The 23,408-nt window shown below is 46.2% G+C and overlaps 1 protein-coding gene across 4 annotated transcripts in view; it reads right to left on the bottom strand.

Annotated features, from left to right (window-relative positions):
• DBN1 (drebrin 1) overlaps positions 1 to 23,408 on the bottom strand; it is a 96,123-nt gene that overhangs the window by 67,280 nt on the left and 5,435 nt on the right. Inside the window, exons 4-8 of one of the 4 annotated variants that reach the window (XM_086949172.1) lie at positions 18,650 to 18,796; positions 16,450 to 16,506; positions 14,741 to 14,803; positions 11,560 to 11,711; positions 7,486 to 7,549 (exon numbers count right to left, since the gene is read on the bottom strand). In XM_086949172.1, coding sequence (XP_086805298.1) covers positions 7,486 to 7,549; positions 11,560 to 11,711; positions 14,741 to 14,803; positions 16,450 to 16,506; positions 18,650 to 18,796 — 483 coding nt within the window. Of the gene's footprint in view, positions 1 to 7,485; positions 7,550 to 11,559; positions 11,712 to 14,740; positions 14,819 to 16,449; positions 16,507 to 18,649; positions 18,797 to 23,408 lie in introns of all 4 variants that reach the window. The other 3 variants (XM_086949171.1, XM_086949174.1, XM_086949173.1) reach the window with 3 other exon arrangements.

Below are 23,408 nucleotides of genomic sequence, written 5' to 3' on the forward strand. Positions count from 1 at the left end.
TTGGAAGCCCGTGGCAGACCCAACAACATTCGCGTTACGGGCGTTCCGGAGTCCACAAACACTGGCAGGATGGAACTATATGTGGAGCAGCTCCTCAGAGCGTCGGTGGGAGAAGAAGCCTTCTAACCTCGGTTCATTGTAGAAAGAGCGCATAGGTCGCTGGCCCCGTCCCTAAACCCGGAATGCCGCCTAGGCCAATCATTGCTCGCCTGCTGAATTATCGCGACCGAGATGTCGCACTGAGAGCGGCTCGAACCAAACATACCCTGCACTACAATGGCGTTACCTTTTCTATCTATCCTGATTTCACCCCCCCCCCTAGTGCAGGAGGAAAGACGCAAATTCCTGAATGTTAAAAAGAAACTGCGAGAACCCCAGCTGGACTATGCTCTGCTCTACCCGACGAGGCTGCGGGTGACACACCAAGGAAAGCAGCGATTTTTCACTAATCCGCAGAAGGCAGAAGAATACTTGAAAGCTATCCGCAAAGCACAGAGGGGAGATCGGGGTGATAATGCGGACCTCGAGGACGACCCACCATTGGCGGGAGATGGCAATTGATGCGAAGCGACCTTTATGGAACAGACTGCTCGGGTTCTGCCCTGCTGGGCATGAATCTTAAGACACTATACCAGATAGTTTGGACACCTTACTGCAGTATGGGACTACTTAACTTCTCCAGTGGTAAAGTATTCCAGGGACCACTATCCCTGCCCTGGCCTCCACCGAGGGTGGTGCAGTACGGGAGGCTACCGGAGGGAGAAGTGGTTGTGCGCCCTTGATGCTGTTTCCCCTACGGGTATACCCCATTTGTGGGCACAAGTTGTGGAAGTTGTGGGGAGAAGGGGGGAGGGCAGGTGTGGGAACGGGCAGCTGCTGGCATGATTGGGATGCAGTAGTGGAAGGGGGTTGAGTTCTTTTGGGGAGGGAGTTTGGTTTGGCTGGGAGGAAGGGCGGCTGGTTGGTCGTTGTTGTGTTCGGTATCACCTGAGAGAGGATGGTTTTATTGAATCTATGGCATGCTACATTTCTATGATGTATCCTATCTTATGGCGGGTCCGGGGTCTGATGCACGATTGAGTTGTATGTCATGGAATATAAGGGGTCTTAACATTTTTTAATTTTTTTTAAAACATTTTTATTGATATTGCAAGAGGCACATAAAATAAATACATTTACAATTCATAACATAATAATATAGTAACTATTTTCCAAAAGAAAAAAGAGAAGCAGGATACGTGAACATTACAGAGGAAAAAATAACCATAAAGCTATAAGAAATTACAATGTGGTCTCAACCATCAAATCTAATCTTGGAAGGAAGGGGTCTTAACAATGCTATAAAAAGTATGCAATCACATTTCGGCACTTTTTTTTTTTTTTAGCAAGGGGTCTTAACAATGCTAAAAAAGTGCCGAAATGTGATTGCATACTTAGATCGCCATCAATTTCAGGTTGCCATGTTACAGGAAACACACATATCACCGCAAACACGTACTACCTTTGCAAGCAAATGGGCTAGTGCCCGTGTTTTCTCTTCCTATTCTACCTATGCGAGAGGTGTAGCTATCCTGATTAGACGCACTGTGCCATTTCAAGCGAGCGGTGAACTGACGGATGAGGAGGGCCGCTTTGCCCTGTTGTGGGGACGCTTAGACCGTGACACTATCACTTTAGTAAATTGTTATGCACCTAACATGGACATGCCCTTATTTTTTACCACACTTTGGGGCAAAATTCTGGACGTAGGATCCCGACATGTCATTTGGGGGGGAGACTTTAACTTAGCACTGGTGCCTCAACTAGATAGGGCAGATGGAGTGACGCATTACAAACCCAGGTCCAGGGAGGCTCTAGAGGGCGTGATCTCGGAGGGTGGTCTGGTGGACTGCTGGCGCTATCTACACCCCTTACGTAAGGAGGGCACACATTTTACATCACTGACAGGCACGTGGGCATGACTGGATTACTATTTACTTCAAGAGAGATTTGTGCGGGGGTAACTGGGGTGGTGCTCCTCCCGTGGACGTACTCTGATCATAGCCCGGTCCTGATGCACCTGCAGGTGCCTGGATGGGACAATCCTAGACCACACTGGAGATTGCAGCCAGCGGCCCCGTTAGACACCGTGTTCCGCACTGAACTTGGTGAGGAAATTGCCACTTTCTTTCCTAGAAACAAGGGATCTGTAGACTCGGTCGAACACATCTGGGAGGCATTCAAGGTAACGATCAGGGGATATCGCATATCAAAAAGCTTTGGGGTTCTACGCGACATTCAACGCACACTTCGCACACTCGACAGTGAACTGAAGGGCTTGGAAGCTCGGATGGTAGAGGGAGATCGTGCTGACATCCACGCAGAGTTCAGAGATAAACTGACACGATACGAGGATGAGGCAAACAGGGAAGCAAAGTTTGAGGGGAAACATTGGCAGGTGAGAAAATACTGTGAGGGAGACAGACCAGGCAGGGACCTGGCAGTGTTGACACGCACCCCGCACAATCATAATACGATTCTGGAGGTTATGAACGATCAGGGGTATACAGTCAGAAACTCAGATGACCTACTCGCCGCTTTCGTTTCTCATTATCAAGCGCTGTACACCACTGCCACGACCGCTGACGTACCATATGACGACTACCTTGGCGATGTGGCTCTCTGCTGGCTCAGTGATGGCGACAGGGCCTTCCTGGCTGCCCCTTTCGAGTTGGATGAAATCCGGGATTATGTCGCTCAAAAATGGGAAGGCGCCCGGCCTGGACGGGATCCCTGCCGAGTTTTATAAAACAAACATAGACATTATGGCCCCTGTCTTTTTTGAGGTCTTTGAGGAATCACTGGCTGACGGAATCCTCCCCTGCTCATTGCGAGAGGTCGTAATTATTTCATTAATGAAACCTGGCAAGAACCCCAGCGCCTGTGATTCTTATCGCCCGCTCTCGCTCTTGAATTGTGATGTTAAAATACTGGCGAAGGTGCTGGCTACCAGACTATCTTTTTTGATGACCCGGATTGTATTACCGGACCAGTCTGGGTTTGTCCCGGGTCGATCCACCTCCCATAACCTACACACCCTGTTTTCCCTGCTCCGCATGGTGCACCCTGACCTCCCAGTAGCAGCGTTTTTCTTAGACGCCACTAAAGCCTTCGACTCGGTCAAGTGGCCATACTTGTTCACCGTCCTAGCGGGTATGGGGTTCCCTAAATTATTCATGTCCTGGGTCCAAATGCTGTATACGCAACCAACAGCGAAAGTCCTGATTAATGGCCGCCTTTCAACCTCCATTGCCATTTCCAGTGGCACCTGACAGGGATGCCCGTTATCCCCTCTTTTGTTCGCGATAGCCAAAGAGCCACTGGCCTGCAGGCTCCGTCAGCTGCACCGTGAAGGCGCAATTCGCTGCCCCCGGCGCCAGATTGATGTATCGTTATATGCTGATGACATGACGTTATTTGTCAAAGACCTGGCACATAACCTGAATCCCTTACTCAGAGAATTTGTCGTCTTTGGTAGAATGTCTGGTGTGCACATAAACTGAGCCAAGTCACAATTTTACCCGCTCACGGATGCTGTCGCTGACTTCCCCCTTGACTTTCCTTTAGAGTGGTGTCGTTCGGACCTATGTTACCTGGGTATCCAAGTCTCGCGTGATAAAGACGAAACATTAGGCTTAAACTACGGTGTGGCAGTCACGACACTTACCGCACTGGTAGATCGATGGATCTCCCTTCCCATTTCCATGGCGGGTAGGGCGTAGCTTATCAAAATGGTGGTGCTACCCCGATTTCTTTATCTTTTCCTTAATATTCCTTACTACCCGGGTGCTTTTTTCTTTAAACATTGAAGTCAGAACTTTGTTGTTTATTTTGGGGGAGGTAAGAGCCCGCGGCTGAGATGGGCCATGCTGATCCAACCTTACGATAAAGGGGGTTTCGATATACCTGACTTTGAGGCTTACTATTTGTTTGCTCAGGCGCACTATGCCTATCACTGGATGATTCCCACTCCATTCATGCCTCAACTGGCGGTGGAGGACTGGATTGCGAACCCTCTTCCCCTCAATGGGCTCCGCTATTGCCTGGCGTCTTTTGTAACAACACCGCATACTTCCGTCACATGCACTATAGACGCCTGGTGCCGCATGGCTAAGAGGCTGGACTGCGGCCTCCTGTTTTCTCCCCGGATACCGATGGCATACCACTCTAAGCTTGAACTCCTACAGGAACGTGGCTTCCGGTTGCTCTGTGAGCGCCTACAAATCTCTTGCTGGGGCGAACTCTTCTCCGCTGGCCAGTTCAAAACTGTGGAACTGTTCTTTACTTCTCACAACCGCACTCCGCTCGATGTATTCTACTACCTAAGACTGCGCCAGGGGATGAGGGAAATCCTACCTGACTTTCCTATTGAACCTGAGGTCCTGTCTCCGCTTCACTTCATGCTTTGCTCGCAGGATGGCTCACATTTGGTATCGGGCATGTATCGCCATATCAGGGCATGTAGTTCGGGACCGGAGGCTTCGGCCCGATTACATTGGGCTACTGAACTAGTAACTGAGATTACTGACGAACAGTGGTTATACTGCTGTAACCTCACGGCCCGTATATCAGCCAGTAGCAGGCTCAAGATGCTCCACTACAAATTCTTGCAGCGACTATACTACACCCCGGTTCCGCTTATCCGATAACGATAGATGTGAACGTTACCGTGCGGAACATGCAGGTTTCTTACACCTTGCTTGGGAATGCCCCCTTGTTCACACCTACTGGCAGCAGGTGCACGGTGCCCTCGAATCAATGACCGGGGAATCCATAAATCCTGATCCATTGCTAATGCTCCTGGGACACACACCACACATCCCTGCAGGAAATTCTTAGATATTGCTCGGCTCCTTGCAAAACGGCGTGTTGCATGTAGGTGGGGTCGTGGTAGGGCCCCGAAGTTTAAGGACTGGCTCGCAGATATGACTCACTGTCAGGAACAATACGCAACTTTTACTGAATTACTCCCGATTTCTAACAGGCCGAATGACATTTGGGGTCCCCTAATTAGTTACCTATTGGCCCAGGCAGATCGAGTTGAGGGCCCGGATAGAGGTAACATCCGGAGTGGCAGTGGTGTCCAGGTGTGAGGTGACTATCCATACAGATAAAATCACCATTGGGTGGCTTCAGATTATGATCATTTGCTACATATGTAATTGTATAATCTACCGACTAACATGGTTCGCTACTGTCCACTGTTGACATGCTTAAACACATCAGATGCTATCCCTCACATTCCCCTGTCACGAGCTGTGGCATGGCTTTCTCCTAATGCATACTAGCGATATGACACTACCCTTGATTGACGAATAATGTGCTCACTCTGATGACCATCTGCCGATATTCTCATGCTATTGTATTGCCATGTACTATCAATGCTAAATGTATCAGGTGTTGCTTCACTGAACCGTAAAACTAAACCCTTGTATTGTTCTGTGTTGAAAAATCAATAAACAGAGTTTAAAAAAAAAAAAAGTACCGGTGATCAAAGCTTTTATGTAAGGTCTTAAAAGAATATTACTACCCAGAGTATCACCTGCACCTGTCTGGAACCTTAACATTGTTCTTACACGACTTATGGGCCCACTGTTTGAACCATTACACAATTGTTCACTACAATTTCTTTCATGGAAAGTTGCCTTCTTAATAGCTATTACTTCACGAAGACGTGTTAGTGAGTTACAGGCATTACCTTAGAAGAACCCTTCTTTCAACTGCATAAAGATAGGACTGTTCTTCATACAAATCCAACATTTCTTCCAACAGTTGTCTCTGTGTATCACATCAACCAATCAGTTGAGTTACCTGTATTCTTTCCTCCACCTGATTCCATATCAGAGAGAGCTCTACACACACTTGATGTCAAAAGAGCACTATTATATTACATTGATAGGAAAAAAGATTTTCACAAAACAAAACAACTTTTTGTTGCTTTTGCTCCACCTCATAGAGGGAAGCCCATCTCAAAATCGGGCATTTCGAAATGGATTGTCAAATGTTTTGAAACTTGCTGTATTCAAGCTAAAAGTACTCTAACAGTACCTCTTTGAGCACACTCTACTCACAAAATAGGAGCATCTATGGCCTTTTTAGGTAACATCCCATAGCTGACATATGTAAGGCAGCAACATGGTCTACATCAAACACATTTACAAAATGATGTGTAGATGTCTTAGCACGTCAACAGCTAATGCCAGACAGGCAGTGCTAAAAACACTCTCTCAAACAACTGCAACACCAACTGATTAGCCACTGCTTTCATAGTGTACTGCTATACAGTCTATGCAAAGCATGTGTAGCTACAGCACACATGCCTCGAACGGATATTGTTACGTACTCTGTAAGCATCTGTTCTTGGCATGTAGATGTAAATGCACATGTGCCCTTCCTCCTCCTCAGACACCTATGGCTGTTGAAGTTCTTATTATTCACATTATACACACATGGACATCTCTATACTGCACTGACTTATTTCATTCTCACCGTCTTGTGGGAAAACATTTTAAGTATGGAGCTGATGCCCATGCGCACTAACACCGAAAGGAGAAGTCACCTTACCTCATGACTGCAAAGACTTCTTTGAAGGAAAACAACTTTCAAACATCCGGACCCAACACTAGATGGCCGGAGTATGCAAAGCATGTAAATCTACATACCAAGAACAGATGCTTACAGGGTAAGTAACTGAAGGCCATATGTATCAGCATTCAGATTTGCGAATTTCAAATAGCGATTTTTGAGATTTGCAAATTGGTATGTATGTAGAAAATCGAATTTTTTTGCGATTTCTTGAAATTCCTTAATTGCGATTAGCAAATTGCGAATAGCAATTAAGGAATAATTTCCCATTCATTTCTATGGGCCAGGAGAATCGCTATGTAGAATTGGGTCGAAGCATGACACCAGATGGTGTATGAGGCCTGCCCTAAACTTTTTGTGAGATGCCTACACTCACATACACATAACACCCCTGAACACCATTTAGGTCATTTTAGTGGGAGCGGTCTCATTTGTGTACGACAGTTTATGTTGGAAGCTGGCCGGCTCCTAACGCCCTGTTTGCCTCTAGTTCCCTTTCCCAGCAGAGTCTGGGACTATTGTGCTCACTTCCGAATACACTTACCTGGAGATGTAGCAAGAATTTTACTGGCATTATTGTGAGCACCCTAAAAATCCTAACAACCAAGGTAGCCTCACTTTCCAAACTCCTACCGCCCTGCGTTACATCTCTGCCTCAAACCTCCGCCCTCTCCCCGATGCCACCACTGTTCTGCTGCCAACTGCTCCAGCTTCTTGCAGTCTTACAAACAAAGTTAGAAGTCCTGCAAGAGGGATGCCAAACACAGGAGGAAAAAAAAACACACATGCCCATCTTTAGCCTGATCTACGCACTTGGCAAACTTTGCTTCCCCAACCCAAGCTCGCCAGGCGTTTACTTACAAAGACAGACTGATCCTTTAACCTTTGCCTGGCCTCCTCCTCCTCAAGTGTTAGCTGCTTCCGTCTGCAAAAAATAATAAAGAAAGATTCAGGGCACAGAGGGAGGATTCAGATTAGGAGACAGCAACAATATCATTCACAGTGTTCCTGTGCCCATCGGCACAACTGCAATCCTAGCTTTGTGACCTTCGCCCAGGCTGGTCCTGTCAGCGCAACCTCTTTCTAGTAATGTTAATGTTAATGTTAAGGGGAATTTATTGAGCGCACTGTCACCATGAGTTTCCTGGCGCTGATTGGACACTGAAGCTGTGCAAGAGGGATTTAGCGGGGGTGTGAAAAGAGCAAAGTTTTTAAAGATTTCCTAAATGATAAGAGAGAACACGAGGTCTTAAGTGAAAGTGGAAGAGAATTCCACAGCTTGGGAGCCAGGTGAGTGAAGCTGCGGCCACCTAGTTTAGTGAGTTTGAAAAAGGGGACGACCAGAAGCTGAAGGTGGGTGGACCTCAGGGTACGGGGGGGACAGTAGGGGGTAATCAGGGACTTCAAGAAAGCGGGGGAGGGGCCAGTCAAGGCTTTGAAGACCAGGCAGCAAACCTTGAAGGCTATTCTTTCACTGACTGGTAGCCAATGTAATTGATGTAATAAAGGTTTGGCCGACTGCCATCTTGGAATTTTGAATGCCAGTCTGGCAGCCTGGTTTTGGACGATCTGTAGCCTAGACAGCAGGGATTTAGGAAGGCCATGGTACAGGGAATTAGAGAAGTCCAAACGGGACATCACCAATGCTATTAGGACTTGTAACAAAGCTTCAGGAGTCAAGAGGTGGGCGACTTTCCGTATCCTGTGTAGCTGGAACATGCAGGAAGATGTTACGGCGCTCACCTGGGCCTTGAGAGTGAGCTCAGAGTCAATAATGACCCTGAGGCTCTTTACACGGCCAGCAGGAGGAGGTGGTGGACCAAGCTCAGTTGGCCAATTCTGGGGGCCCCAATGGGAGGCGCTCCTCCCAGGAGGGAGGAGCTCAGTTTTCCCAGGGTTGAGCTTTAATTGATTTTGATTCATCCAGTGCTGGATGTGTATCATGACCGCCTGAAAGTTGGTGACGGCGTCAGGGGAAGTGAGGGAGAAAATAATTTGTAAGTCGTCAGCGTAGTTGAACACGGTGACGTCCCACCTACCCAGGGAGTGAATAAGAGGTTGAAGATACAAATTAAAAAGGAGGGGGGACAAAGAAGATCCCTGGGGGACACCACAGGGCGAAGGAGCGCTGGTGGCGCTAAAAGGACCCAAGCTAACTGCTTGAGATCTTCCCTCTAGGAAAGACTAGACCCAGGGCAGGGCAGGCCCACGGACTCCGGCTGATTCGACACGGTGGAGTAGGATGTTGTAGTGGTCAGCGTCTGTATTGGGAGGCCTCCTCCCAACACTATAGAGTTTCTTTCTGAATGTGTCTAATCTGTAAATATAACTCCAACTAGTAGCCCCTATGCCCATAGGTTTTGGAAGTAGGGTCGGCGAATGGAGCAAAGTGTAAGGGGCAAAACAGGACGTGGACAGTACAGACTGTGATAATGCTGGATATGGTCGCCTGTGCTTATAATTCCGGCTCGCCTCAACTGTGGTCTTCCTCTTTAGTCTAAATCCTCATTACAAGTTTACTGGAAGCTATGCCGGGATGCCTCTTTAGGCTACTACGACTTTCCTGGGGTCCCACGTCTAAAATTATTGGCTCCATGAACTCTAAACCTGGCCATTCTGGGCCTAGAGACACTGGGTAGGCGAAAAAATAACTGAATTGGACTCCATAGTCTAAGTTCAGTGTTTTATTCCCCAATCTGGGGTAATTTACTCAACATCATTGGTGCAATGGATACTCCCACTTTACCCATTGGCACGCTCATTGTTGTGTGATTGCCCAAAGTCGGTGCACATTTTTCACATCTGTAGAAAAATTGTTCCTTTCTCTTCCTTTTTTATTAATTTAATTATTATCTTAACGGTAAAAAGCGCTATTTTCTATGAGTACACTTCGGGTGCCCAGTTAGACGGTAATTTATTTTCCATCTCCTTTTAAAAGTTGCTGTTATAAAGTGTGTAGGTAACATTGTAGTTGCCTGTGACTTGAGTGCTTGGTTATGTTTTTATATATTGTGTTTCGCTCACAAATATTAATAATAAAATAACAGGGACAACTGAAAGTCTTGTTATTTTAAAAACAACACTGGTAAAACGGCCAGTGACATCAGTGAATGTCGTTTACATTTCTAAATTCTATTTCTATGTTTAGGTGGCAACACTTCATTTTTTGACATTTGTATGCAATAAAAAAACCATAAAAACGAATTACACCAGCTCCAAGGCTAGACCTTGAGTCTTTAACAGCACTTCTTTTATGTGGTCATTTGTGATCTAGTTTTTTTTTTTTACTTTATATGTGTAACTTGCTATTTAATGAACTTACATTTCACATCATACTGCATGGAACTGCGGGCTGAACTACTTAGGTATTTATTGTTTTAAATAAATTAAATGGGAAAACAAAACAGCTTCCAGGAATTTTTACATAGATTTACATTGGGTTTCACATCCACATTCAGGGCCAGTTTGCTAATACAACACGTTTTTGCACTCTTTATCACTTCCATTCGACCTTGCAATTCTGCCAATTGTAATTCTTTTCCTCTTCCCTCATAATTCTTCTCCTCCCTCAAGCTGCGCTGGAGCTCCAGCCAGCTAGTGGAAGCACGCCAGCTCAAATCAGTCCCAGTAAGGTGTGTTTCCAGAGTGAAAAATGTGAAAAATATGAACACACCCTTCCCTTGCTATCCATTCCCATGTTCCTCATCCTGGGAGGGAGCCAGGAGGCGGACACAGGAAACTGCAGCGCAGCCACTACATAATTGGAGAAGGGATGGACGCTGATTGGAGGAGACTCCTGACACTCGCCGCCATCTGCTCGCTGTGGAGTTCTAAGTGAGTTATCATGTGGAGATCTGAGCTCACCAACAAGATCACCGCAGAGAGCTTATGTAATGGCTTACACAGGGGGCAGTGTGTGTGGGGGGGCACTCTGAAATGCGAGGGCTTTCTATATCACTTCTGGCGACTCTTTAGCCCAGCAAACGTGTGTTTGATCTTTTCTCGATAGTCTGGTCTGTCTAGTTAACTTTTCCATCTGTACTTATACATAGTCCAGAGGAGCTCGGAATAAAACCTTATATGGTAACTGATCAGTCTCTTGTGGTTAATGCCGGTCATTGTCTAGACTGTGGTTGGAAGGTCAGTGCTTTCCCTTTGTGATTCAGTGCTTTGTATATAGATCGACAATGGTATGCATGAGAGGGCCGCAGCCCCGGGTGTTGACTGTGTATCATTTAACTCCGAGAGGCCTTTCTAATTCTTATGAGTTCAATCTGGAGCTTGTGATTATGCAGAATAAGAATGCTTTTAAAGCCAGGATGAGGACCAGTTACTGATCCCGCCCACATACGTGGCTAACAGAGGGGTCCTCGAGTAGGGAGATACCAGGGCTGGACTGGACTGGAGAACCAAAGCAGCCCTGGCGGAAATGCTCAAACCAGCCCCTCTCCCTTCATCTCCTATCATAATCTCTTTCCATACATCCACTCTCTCTCTCTCCTTATCTGCTCTAGTTTCACCCTCTTGGATTACTTTCTCTATATTGCCCTTCCTCTCTTTCGCACCATCTTGAATCCTCCTCATGCCTGCTGCAATTAACCGCAGGAAGCTGGGAAAAGAGACAGAGGCACTAGGAGTGCCCCTGCCACCAGGGGCTCTAGCCCACCAGGGAAATGCCCAGTGGAATAAAAGCCCTGTCCGACCCTGGAAGGCACATCACGTGATACTTTACTGCCCCACTCAAAGCGCTCCTTGTTGTGTCAATGTCTTGCTCACTGGATGTCACCACTGAACCTAATCTATACAGATCCCTAAAGTTAGTGCCTCCTTGCATCTTGTTGCCTCAGTGTGTGGACTTCCCTTAGGGTGTGTTCTTCCCTTAGCCATTTGGTGCTTGTTTGTCGCCTGACCCTGCAGCACCTCTTCACCAAATACCTGTGTTCTTCAATCTGCTGCTCCCGTTCCTGATATCTTCTCTCTCGTTCCTCCTGTTCCTTCTTTTCCAGCTCCATCCGCTCCTGTTCGAAGCGCAGTCTGTCTTCTAGAGCTTTCCGCCTCTCCTCCTCTTTCCGGAGCTCTTCCTCCTTCTGCAAAGACCAGAATCAAAGCATCAGCAACAAGCAGAATATAGCTCTCCCTGCGAAAGTGTCCTATGATGATCTGACAGAACCCTACTCACTAGACCAACTAGAACCATGAAAAGTCAATCAGAATGCCCGCTCTCAAACACCAGCTTCCACGCAAACAAAAACACCCAGGCCCAAAACTCTACTTCAACCAAGAGACGGCGGTCCACAAGAGACTCCCCTCAAGACACTAGATTCAGCTACAAGACCATCCCTCAACAACATAAGTGGCCCTCAACCCCATAAGTAATACCTCTACCCATGACTACTACCCACCTACTTACCTCCTCCACCCACTACCTTCAGACACTAGATCCAAACAAGTTACTTACAAGCAACAATAGATTGTCACCTTCACATCTGTTACAGGTCCAAAAGCTGTCCATAAGCCTAAAGTGCGTTGGTCCTAATATTTTCATTTTTGTCAAATGTTTTAAAGTTTGTAAAGGTGAACCCTAGGCATTTCAAAATGTTATGTGAGATTCATTTGAGAGGGTCGGTGAGAGAGTGCACAGTGACACCTGGGATAGGACCGTTGGATCTACGGCTGCATATTTTCTTGTGGTTTACCAGCTTCTCTGTAACACAACTAAATACAGTGTGCTTTCAATCTAGCATTAAGGGCTGCACCCTTGCTTGATTGACAAAGAAAGACTTATTTAGCCGTTCTGCATGCTCTCGTTTTATTGAATTAGTACATTAGTGCTCCCTGACATTTAAAGTGCAGTAGCATTAAGTGGGTCTTCAAAGAAAATGGGTAATTCAACAATCAGGATTATATGAAATCAATTAGGGTACAGAACATGGGAGAGCTTGAACCATCACTTTCTCCGGAGGACATTCAGGGGAAGGTTCTATTGGAATCCAGATTGCCCCCGAACTCGCCTTGTAGAGCGTGTAGCTCCAATCAGACCACCTTCTGAAGAAGCTCCCTCACCTTACAGGAATGGTGGGTTCATTTGGCGAACCTGTGAGCCCTGTGTGTACAGTCAGTCTTTAATTGGGACTGATGGTGAAACCACTCTTGAAATACGTATTAACTTCAAAAAGACTTGCAATACATCTTTGCATAAAGTGCATTTCATATATTTTCGGCACACCCTGATGATGGGCTTTGGACCTTCTTCAGCACTTGCATTATTTTTTTTAAATTGTACATTATCCATCTGTAAGACAGGGTAATAAATTGATCAATCTGTGTCACTGCCCCATTTCCTAGATAACAACCCTAAGTGTACCCGCAACTTCTTGCAAGGCACCGCAGACTTTTCCAGGAAGTGAAGAAATCTGGTATGAGAGTCCCAAGAAAGCTCTAACACTGTTCAACTTTCAGAAAACCGGGCCCATTAGTAAATGATAAGACAGCATGAAGAAAATGCCCTTCTCCAACTGGTCAACAGTGCCTTTACCTGCTTTCTTGTGTTATGAACAAATCAATTTCTGGTCTGCTCTACTGGTGAAATATTTATTCTAGGCACCCCATTGGGCTCACCATTGTATTTAGCGTTTCTTTTGCTACTCATAGGTCTGTGAGATCGATCCTGATCACCGAAACAGGTTTGATGCGAGTGGGATGCCCCTTAGCATTTGCCTAGTGCCAAATATTCTCAGCCACTCTCAAAAACCAACGGGCCTTCCTGTTTTAATAATATGGCACTTGTGGTAATACTATCTTTTCCGATATGAAGCACCTTCTTCCTCAATGATGCCCGACACATTTTCAGTGCTAATAAATCTGACCATCGCCGTAACACATTTATTTGTAATTCTCTCTCCTTTAAGGGCAAATCGCCTTGTACTGTCAATCTTAGCACATGCCCTCATCCCATTACTGAGTATTTTTATGTAAAGGTTGCTTGAGAGTACGATTTTAATGCATTCAATCAATGCAAGGGTCCTGCGGCCCTTGGAACTGTGACGGTTTATTCACCCCAGTCGGCATCTCTGGCCATTGGCTGTTGAGCCACTCTTGAAGTTGTCTTTTTTTGGCATCTAGCACTACTGGTTACAGTGGCTTTGTAGCATGGCCATATCATAGATTCACATGTTTTGCATATATCCAGCCATTTCACATGATGAGAGGTCTTGGATGAATTTTCCTATATTGGGGTTGTGGCAAAAAGCCCTAACTACAATCGCCTTAGAACTGTCCTACTTCAACTGCTTAAATGTACTTCGTCTAAGATTTCCTCTCGGAATATTGAGGAAGCTCCAGAGAATTTAAAGTGCAGTGGCTTCTAGACCGCTTCTCAACCAACAACTGTGGATGCATATCACACCCACCTACTGCTAGACAACTCTCATTTAAAGCAATGTATATAACACCAAGCAATCCATCAGACTGGATCACTTTCCGTTCAACAAAAACGTCATTCATGTCATCAAACAAAATCCCTGCACATAAGGCTTGCCCCTTTATGAATAATACCTCCATTCAGAAAGACTCAAAGGTGTCTGATTCTCCGTCCCTGGCCTACACACCCAACCTCTGGATTTCAGTACCTTCTAAGAACAAGGAGTGTTGAAAATTACCTTGAATTCCAGGCAGTGTTAAAGGTCTTGCTCTTCCCATCGTTATATGCACAAGGAGCTGACTTAATTCTTACAATCTGGTAAGTATGTATTTGTGGCTGCGACTCTCTCAAACTCTCCACACCACTCCACATTCATGATGTGTGACATACGGCCCAACATGTTGGGAACACATCTTCAGAGCGCACACACCTCAACCAACGTCTACCATATTGGAGCTATTACATCGAACATCCTTACACAGTGCACTGCCAATTGGGTGCCCAGAAACTGATCAAAATTGCTGGACTTTGCCAACTCAACAGGGGTAAAAAAAAGGTATACAAATGCTTAAATACAAAACAATAAATGTGGTGGTTGGAGATGTTTAGCACAGCTCAGGATCTGCCCCATGATTTGCCTGCCTCACACACCTCCGTGTTCACCCATGTACATCAGGGTATGTATGGTCACTGTACCTTGGCTTGTTCCCAGAACTGCTCCCGGTTGAGGTGCTTCATCTCTATGGCTGCGTTGGTCTTCTGGTAAGTTGTGCCCTGGAACCGAGATTGGGACCGGGATGGGCCAGGAAATAGAATAGGGGGGGAACAGCATAAGGGGTATGTTAAAGAACAGGGTTGAGATAGAGGGGACGAGGAAGGGAGGGTGGTGAGGGCACCATTAGGTAATCGGTTTTCAAATATTCAGAGCTCAGATTTATAGTCCTTTTTCAAATTACATATTAACTGTAAGATACCAAAGAGTATTAAGGTATCACCATGCATGACAACATGAATCCCAGGAACCGGAGTAGGGCACCAGAGTGTGTAGATTATAAAGATAGGAGCACCCGGTGGAAAGGTACCGAATAAACAGAGAACATGCTAGTAACGCTAGGACTAAGGAGTAAAAGCGAGGAGAGTAGAAACCACAGCACAGCAGAAGGCACCTGTCAAACCACCACACACCAGAAGACACCTGTCAAACAACCACACCCCAGAGCATGCACATCCATGAAACCACCACGCAGCGCACCACAAACATCCTTGTATCCTCAACCCACGGCAGGATCATCAATGAAAGCACAGTGTGTAACCATTTCTTCTTCAACACCTAACCCCTACGTGTTTCATTGGCATCTTTCTCCTTGGCAGGTGGGCAGGTATGATTGAGTAACTAAACATATTTACCTTTTCTATTTTGTAACCTTGGGCTTCAGATGCTCCCGCTAAGTGAGCTACTGGAGTTGGAAAAGAACAGGCCTGGATGTATAGGTGCATACTGCAGCACCGGGGCCAACTAACATGTCGGTTCTGCGTGCATCTGCTTCCTATGCTTGGAACCTTTAACAAGCACCCATTTAGCAAAGAAGACACTGCTCTGTTGAGGTGCGTTCCACCTAGCAAAGGCAGATCACATCCAATGTATGACACATTCTTGCAGGTTTGAGGGTGACCCTCTATCTAGTGTCCTCCAAGGCCTCCCGATTAAATCCCCAGATCTGTGGGAACACCAGGACACCGTCCATGCATTTTTATCGATTTACAAACCCCAAAATAGCGGAGAATTCATTTTTACCAGATAGTAGGCAATTTTGGGGTGGAAAGGCAAAGATGGAGGTACCTCCATGAAATGCACACCTAAATATCTGAGCTCCGGATATCATCCTGCAAAGGAGTAGGAACAACCCCCAACCTCCCCCACAGCAGCATGGGTGCAAATTCTGAGCCAGGAAGCTTTAACTCTTCCAGGTTGTTTGGATCACTGTCACTTATGAAAATGAACACCATGTATGTTACTTGTATTTAAGTTTTATGACTATCCTTGCCTTCTGGCTTGAACAGATACATTGTACGCTTTCTTCTGACTTCATAAGTAGGCTTTATTGTCATGAGCGAGAGATCACCCTAATAAAGAACTCACCAGGTTCTCGCTTAATGGCTCGGATGTCTGGGGAGGGTTTCTCTCAGGTGGCCCTACCCACCAATTCGGACATTAGAAAGTTGGCCAAGGAGTCTGTGGCGCATTTCATGATCCATCCTTTGCCAACGGCATACCCAAATACACACACCAGCATCCATGAAACACCCACACCAGAGAATTAAGTGTTAGTGCAGTAATGGAGCACCAGAGTGTGCAAGCACGCTCACAGAGCACCACAGTAGGAGTGCTCTGCGAGCTCCTTTACCTCAGGACCTTCTGATGTGTTCTCCTCTCCCTCAAAGGACCTGCAGTGGATTCCATCCTGGATGGGAGAGAACGGCCTTCAGCTTGAGTTTCAGGGAGTGGTAGGGGGGGTTAGAGAGGACATAAGGCATCTCTGGGGTGCACCCCCTGCCCCCATTGAGTCATGTTTTAAGGGTGTATTGCCAGTGGATTGTCGTCAGCCTTAGAAAGTAGGCACCCAAAAATGTACATCGATCTTATAAATCTGGAGAAGGAGGTTTCCAGCTTGTGTGGAACTCAGCCGATCGCCAAATTATGTGTTAGATGTTGAGGGGGTCCCCCCCAGGATTGACATTCTTATGTGAAAGGATGTATGCACACACCATTTCCACTCTATCAATTAGTGCACAGTCCCCTCACCAACCCTGCCCATGAGTGAGCCAGCAAGCATAAAATACTTTCAAGTAACCACTTGACTACAGCTGGGCCAACAAGAGGTTTGTGAACAAGGAAGAGTGAATTAGAAGAGTATTTATTCTTCTCCTCCCTGCAACTTCACCCCTCAACCCCCCCCCCCCCACCCCCTTTCCATGGGCGCTTTAGATTAGGTTTAACCTCAACTTACAGATTAAGTCCTTTTCCCCATACTCACTATTCCTTACTTTCAGTCTTTTTTCCCATTCACCATATCCATCAGGTTGGAGCTTCGATCAGAGTGAATCAGTAGAAGGAACCGGAGTCAAATGACTAATCTCAGACTGCCCTTTCAATCATACATCACATTGTATATACAATTCACCAATCTTTCCAAAATTATTGTGGGATTTTAGCCCAAGGTCGGGGATAAGTTGAGGCTGTAAGAATGCACATTTTTGCTGGGGGATCCTCGGCCGTCACCAGTTAAAATTTGCATTTCATATATGCCTTTGCGATAGTCGCCAATATAGGGCTGAGTGGTGTGTGAATGAGCAAAGGGAATGTTTGGCCAATACTGATCATAACAGTGGATGTTTTCACATTTTAAGCTGAATTTATTATCCGTTGTGAAGAATCCTGAGGCCTCCCACAGACAGGTTAGTCAATGGTTAGGTGCCAGCTGCATGAGCAACAGGAGACAAGGACTCAAACAGAGCCAGCACCAGAGGTGCTTATGCGAACAGCCCCATTGTGTATGAAGGAACCCAGAAGTTTGCTTTTCCTGTGGCAATTACCCTGAATCCAACAGAGCCACATGTGCATTATCCAACTGTATGGCATAGCTGGGCCACTGTGCCCCAGCCTGTCCTTCCATTGTGCCGTGGCACATGTATGGGGACTGTGTTTCCTTGAATCCAGTCCCACAGTCTGACAACCTAGAACCTTCCCAAAACTCCAGGAGTCTGAAGGTGGGGTACTGGTTAGGAGGAAATCATAAAAAGGCCATCCCACAGGTGTCACCTTTAGAGGCACCAGAGCTAGTACAAGAAAAGCTTGAAGACAACGTGGACTACGCTTTGAGTCTCTTAGGACCCGAAAAACAGAGGGACTACTTTGCTGGGAAAAAAGGTAGAGTACCCAAGCACAGCATCCTGAAGGGAAGCAGTTTCAATCCCTGGAGACTGTTTAGATCTAAACCAACCCAGTGATGGCACCCAAAGGGTCAATGGCCCTTTCCTCTTCCATGGGTACACACACCCAACAGGAACTGTAGAGGGCAGGAGACTAGGGTGTTCTAGCTTGAGGAGAAGGCTGGTGTCCTGGCCCCTGTGAAGTGATTCTGGTACTTCTCATTCTGCATATTCTATTATAAATAGCAGTCCATGTTAACACCACCCGGCAGAAAAATGGCGACTGGGTGAGTCTTCCTTATATGACATGGCTGCTCGAGATCACCCATCTCTCCCAGGGAGAAGGGAAGGGGGCATAGGACAACATGAGGCTCATGGGCATGTGTCTCAGGGGTCTTGTGGGATAGTAAACAGTTCTAGAGAGGCCTCAGCCAAGACCTCAATTTCTGCCCTATAAAAGCTGAACACCACGCCCTTTCCAGTCACTCCTGCTGACCATACAAATTGAGCAGCGCCTCCTGTGGGTCACCAGGCTCCATTGTGCTGCTTAAAGAGGATATGAACGTTTTGCACACAGACTCGTGCACAGAAATAATGCCAACCTAGCCCCCCTCCCGCCACAGACAATCGCTTCCAGCCCCCCCCCCCCCCAAACTCTATCGCTGTTTCCATTACCACGGGCTCGGTGGACTCCTCTTCTCGCACCCGTAGCCGGTTCAGAACCGGGCTGGCAAGACGCGCTGTGCCATTGGACAGGCGCTGTCCAATGGCACCAGGTTCGATGTCCTCCACGCTGCTGGCATTGACGATGATATCCACACCCTGGGGAGAGAGATGGGTTGAAGAGCAGACAAAGAAAGGAGGAAAGGTGAGCAACAAAGAGGAGATGAAAGAGATGGGGATAGACACGGAGGAGAGGAGGTGGGAGAGTAGGAGAGTTGGAGAGCGAGATGCAGTGGGGAGAGAGCAAAGAGAGATATTGAGAAAAGAGAAGAGAAGGAGAGTGGAACAGGGAGAGGGAGATAAATATGGTCAAACAATGGGAAGATGGTGAAAGTAGGTGATGAGTGGTTATGGAGAGATGTACAGAAATGGGGAGAGAAATGACGCAAGTCCATGGAGAACGGGGAGGCCGGGATTAGGACGAAGAGTTTAAGAAGGAACAAATAGGGGGTGTAAGAAAAGAGATAGTGGGACCACAAAACTCGGTTAGACATGACTCCCAAGACTAACTTGATCTTGTAATCTATGAGTAACTGACAACATTACATACAGACAAATTTAGGATGCCAACAGGGAGCCGAAGACCAGGACAAGAGGTAGCAAAGCAGGCGAGAGAGCGGGAAACAAAAGTGGAGCAAGGAAGATAGGGCAAATGTGGGGGAGGCATAAAAAGAGTGGGAGAAGACAGCAAGAACAGTTGGAGGAATGGGGAGAAGGAAGGCGTGAAAGAGAAGGAAGGAGAGAAAGACTGGGAGTGCATGGCAGAGTGACAGATAGCATGGGAAATGAAGGCAAGGGTGGGAAAGATGGGACAAAAGGTGGAGGGGATCTAAAGAGAAGGAGGCAAGAGGGTCAGGGAAAGAGAGAACAGCAAAGAGGAGGGCAGGAAAGTGGGCGATACCAAGAACACTAATTGGCGTGACATAGGAAGAGTCGATAAGAGAGAAAAGAGGTCAGGGGAGAGAGGCAATGAGAGAGACAGAGGTGACTCGAGAGGAACAAAGGAGGGAAAGAGGGGGGCAGCAGAGGGAAGACACAAGGGACAGATAGAGGGAAGGAGGCGAGGCTGCGGAAAGAAAGACAGCAGCAGGGAAGGAAAGATAGAAGGAATAAGCAAAGGTGTAAGAGAAGAAGGACAAATTATAAGGGATGATGAACAGACAAGGGGGAGAAGCTAGGAGGAGGTGGCAAGAAGGGCAGAGAAGGCAAGAGGAACAAAGAAGGGGAGGGGTGAGGCAGAGGTGATAGGAGGGTGGGCAAGAATGACAAGTATACAACGAAAGGGGTGGGAGGAAGAGATGAAAGAGTACGGGAGATGCAAAGAGGAAAGGGGGAGACCGGTGGATGAGCATATGGGGTCGAAGCAGAGGGTTGAGCAGAAGGAGGGGTGGAAGAAAAGGGGATACAGAAGAAAAGACAGAAGGGTCTTGGCACAGAGGGGGAGCTCGAAGAGATAGGTTGTGGCAGTCACTTCTTCCATCTAGGCAATCTCACCTGTCAATCTACTAAAGTATCCCGCATCAATACTAAAATGGAATCTCAAATTTGCTCATATGATATTCACTCGACCCTTTGCAGGAATTCACTCTGTCAACCTTCTATGGACCACCGTCTGTAAATTCTCTTACAGAGTAGCACCGTGTGCTACACCACAGAATCACAACTCTCAATTCTGTGTGCAACAGCACTTGCTGCTCCCATATAGGATCTCACATTTTAATCCTATATGGATTCCTACCCATCTGTAGTAGATAGAACCCCAACCTAGGGAATACCAAATCTCTCTACTATACATTCTCAGCGACCGCTCCCTTATAGAATCTCACTTGTCACTTTCCTAAAGTTTTAACTGATCACTCCGTTAAAATATGGACTGTCACCCCCTCTCCACCCCCTGCCAGCCTGAAATCCAGCTAAACATGGGTTTTCAATCACCTGAATCTAAAAGAGAAAAAAAATAAGAAAAAGAAAAGCAGCAAATCAGAATAATTGAAGAGCAACAGGAATGGATATGAACAAAAAAAAGACCAGAATGGCATAGAAGTAAAGAGAACAAAAGTAAGGGAGAAGAAACAAGGGAAATAGGAATGGAGACGTGAGGGAACGAGAGACAAAAGAATGAGAAAAGCAGGGAACAAGAGTTAGAAAAGCAGGGAGGTAAATAAAGAGAAATTAAACAGCAAATTAATTTTAGGCACAACTTGTTCCGAATCTAGCATGATCTTAAGACTGAGTCATTAAATCACAGCGGGAGAGAGGGGATTGGGTGTCAATCAATAACAAGGAAAAAGTCACAAACCAGAGGTAAGGGAGGAGGTATTAGATTGGGAGTAGAGTTTAAGTAGAGTTGAGGATCCTTCAATCGAGAATGATAATCAGTTCACAGTGGCGTCCTGCCTTAAAGCGGGTGAGAGCTATCATTGCTTTAAATGAAAGGAGCAAGCCGAAGGACAGTCGTTTTATCAGGTGTTGAATGACCCAGAAATGTCGACTACTCTGAACTTATCTGATAATGAACGAGTTCTTTCTGGAATTCAGGGAAGTCACCTTTACTACCCTCGGTCTACCCAAGATTACAATAGAGATCAGGGAATGAAGAGGGCAAACTTAATGGCCACCAGCCTGAACATGACCAGGCTGGCTTTAATTCTAACAGCAGTCAAATATATCCCGTTGGCAACACTGTCAAGGACTAAGGGCTCCCTTTCATTCAATAGTTTTGTTGCTCACATTTCATCTGGAAAGTCAAAGAAAGCAACGAATACTCTAGAATGGAATGTAGGGAAGAGTCAGAGCCTGTTCATGGCATTTGTATAGTCCATTATCTGCCAACAGATAGATTCAATGGCGCTATTGGTTGTCTGGAGTGCGGGCCATGCTGTTCCATAGTCAACATTTTAGAATATGTAATTTCCTGTGATGACATGAGAGGGGTTTTCTCTGTATGTTTTGGACTAAAAAGGGATTCCTCTAATCTTTCTTTGCCATCCCAGATTTACCAGCTTTTGTCATTGATCATAGCGACATCCCTTATGAAGTGCAAAGAGCTAGAAGCTATTGTTGTGAAAAGGTGGGATCCAGCAGCAGCCATCATTGTTGAGGGCAGCAGCCATCTTTATGAGGGTCGGTAAACCAACGCTAAACATCCTCATGAAGGGCACAGAGCTAGGGCTGTTGCAATAAACAATTCCCTCCTTGGACATCAAGCAGAGATTATATTCTCTTGGAAGTGTGATCTCTGAAAGACGCTTTGAGCAAATAGCACAGAATATTTTGGGTAAGATGTATAAAAAAGTAGTGAACATCTTTATAAGTGCAGTGAACCAGCGGTGGGCATCTCCATGAGGGACTGTGAGCAGTCATGCATAGCTTTCGGACAAGCAGGGAGCCAACAACAGCAATGCTCTCTGTTCCTGGATCATTGTTTAATTAGCTACTGCTGTGTATAATTGCTTCACTTTCTCCTCTGTTGATTGAGCTATATGGATTTGTCTGCCATTTTTGGGGGCAATGACATAAGAAGGTTGTAGTAATAAGCTGCAGAGCCACCTGCTCCGCAGTCACATGAAATGCTTGCTACAATGTCCTGGACATGCTGTATTTTGGACCATTGGACGTACGTGTCCTTCCATGGTGACCATTTATTTTTAAGATTTGTTTTTTTAAGTATTCAACTGCAGTGAGGGTACTGCTAGACGCAAGAGTGAAACCCCTAGTCAACATTCTTGGCCTGTGCTCCCTAGGTAATTCATTCCGTCCAAAGGACCACCTGGCCTGATCAGTTTTAGCTATTCTCCTGAATCACATGTAGTTCGGATCTACCTTAAGTGACAGTCAAGAGCATTCCGGAGTTTTGGACGCTGCAATGCCTGGGGTCAACCTCCTTGATTTTGTAGTTTGTTACATTCTTGAAGATCATGTACGACGTGACCAATCCGAGATTCCTGGCAGTAATGTAATGGGGCACCAACATTTGCAGGTGCATGGCCCACATCAGGATAATAGACAATCTGGAATGTGGTGGGGTCCAGCACCTCCTCTCCAAGTTTGACACAGGAAGCTCTCATCCAGTGATGGACTTGGACTTGTCTTCTGGCAATACAAGCCTGACTTCACAGGTTGTCTTTAGGCTGTATATATTGATTGGAATTTTTTTCACATAATCAGAAAATGCACTGATCATTTTTGGAGAACCCAAGCACAGGGGAGCATGCAGCCATTTAAAAATGTGGTAGAGGAAAGACCCAAGGGTTACTCCGCTTGATGCCGATATGCTCCAGATTCAGTAGCTCAGATGCAGATTTGGACAAAGGGTTAGATTCCATCTTAAGCGCCCCTGCAAACATGCTTTACACAACATGGGCCTGATTCATAGCTCTTTCACCAAGGCCAATGAGCTTGCTTGGGCTACATAGGGAGAGACATCAGGTGCACAAGTCTGTGTTACTTATTACAAGTGTCAGGAGTACACTCAGAGAACTGAATGAGTCAGGAATCTGAGCAAGAGTGATTTGCCACAGTAAAAACGTAAGAAGGGGATAATTTACACAAGTATTACTACAAACAGGGAGGGATTTTTACTCAAAAAATGGTTGGAGGGAGAAGAGATGTCCATTTAAAGGGATTTTTAGGACTGGTTGTATCCAAGATCGCCTGATTTTACTAAAATTATATGTATAGTATTACTTATAGCGGCTTTCCGTCAGCCGTC

This window comes from Lissotriton vulgaris, unplaced genomic scaffold (genome assembly GCF_964263255.1).
Source record: "Lissotriton vulgaris unplaced genomic scaffold, aLisVul1.2 SCAFFOLD_2213, whole genome shotgun sequence".
NCBI lineage: Eukaryota > Metazoa > Chordata > Amphibia > Caudata > Salamandridae > Lissotriton > Lissotriton vulgaris.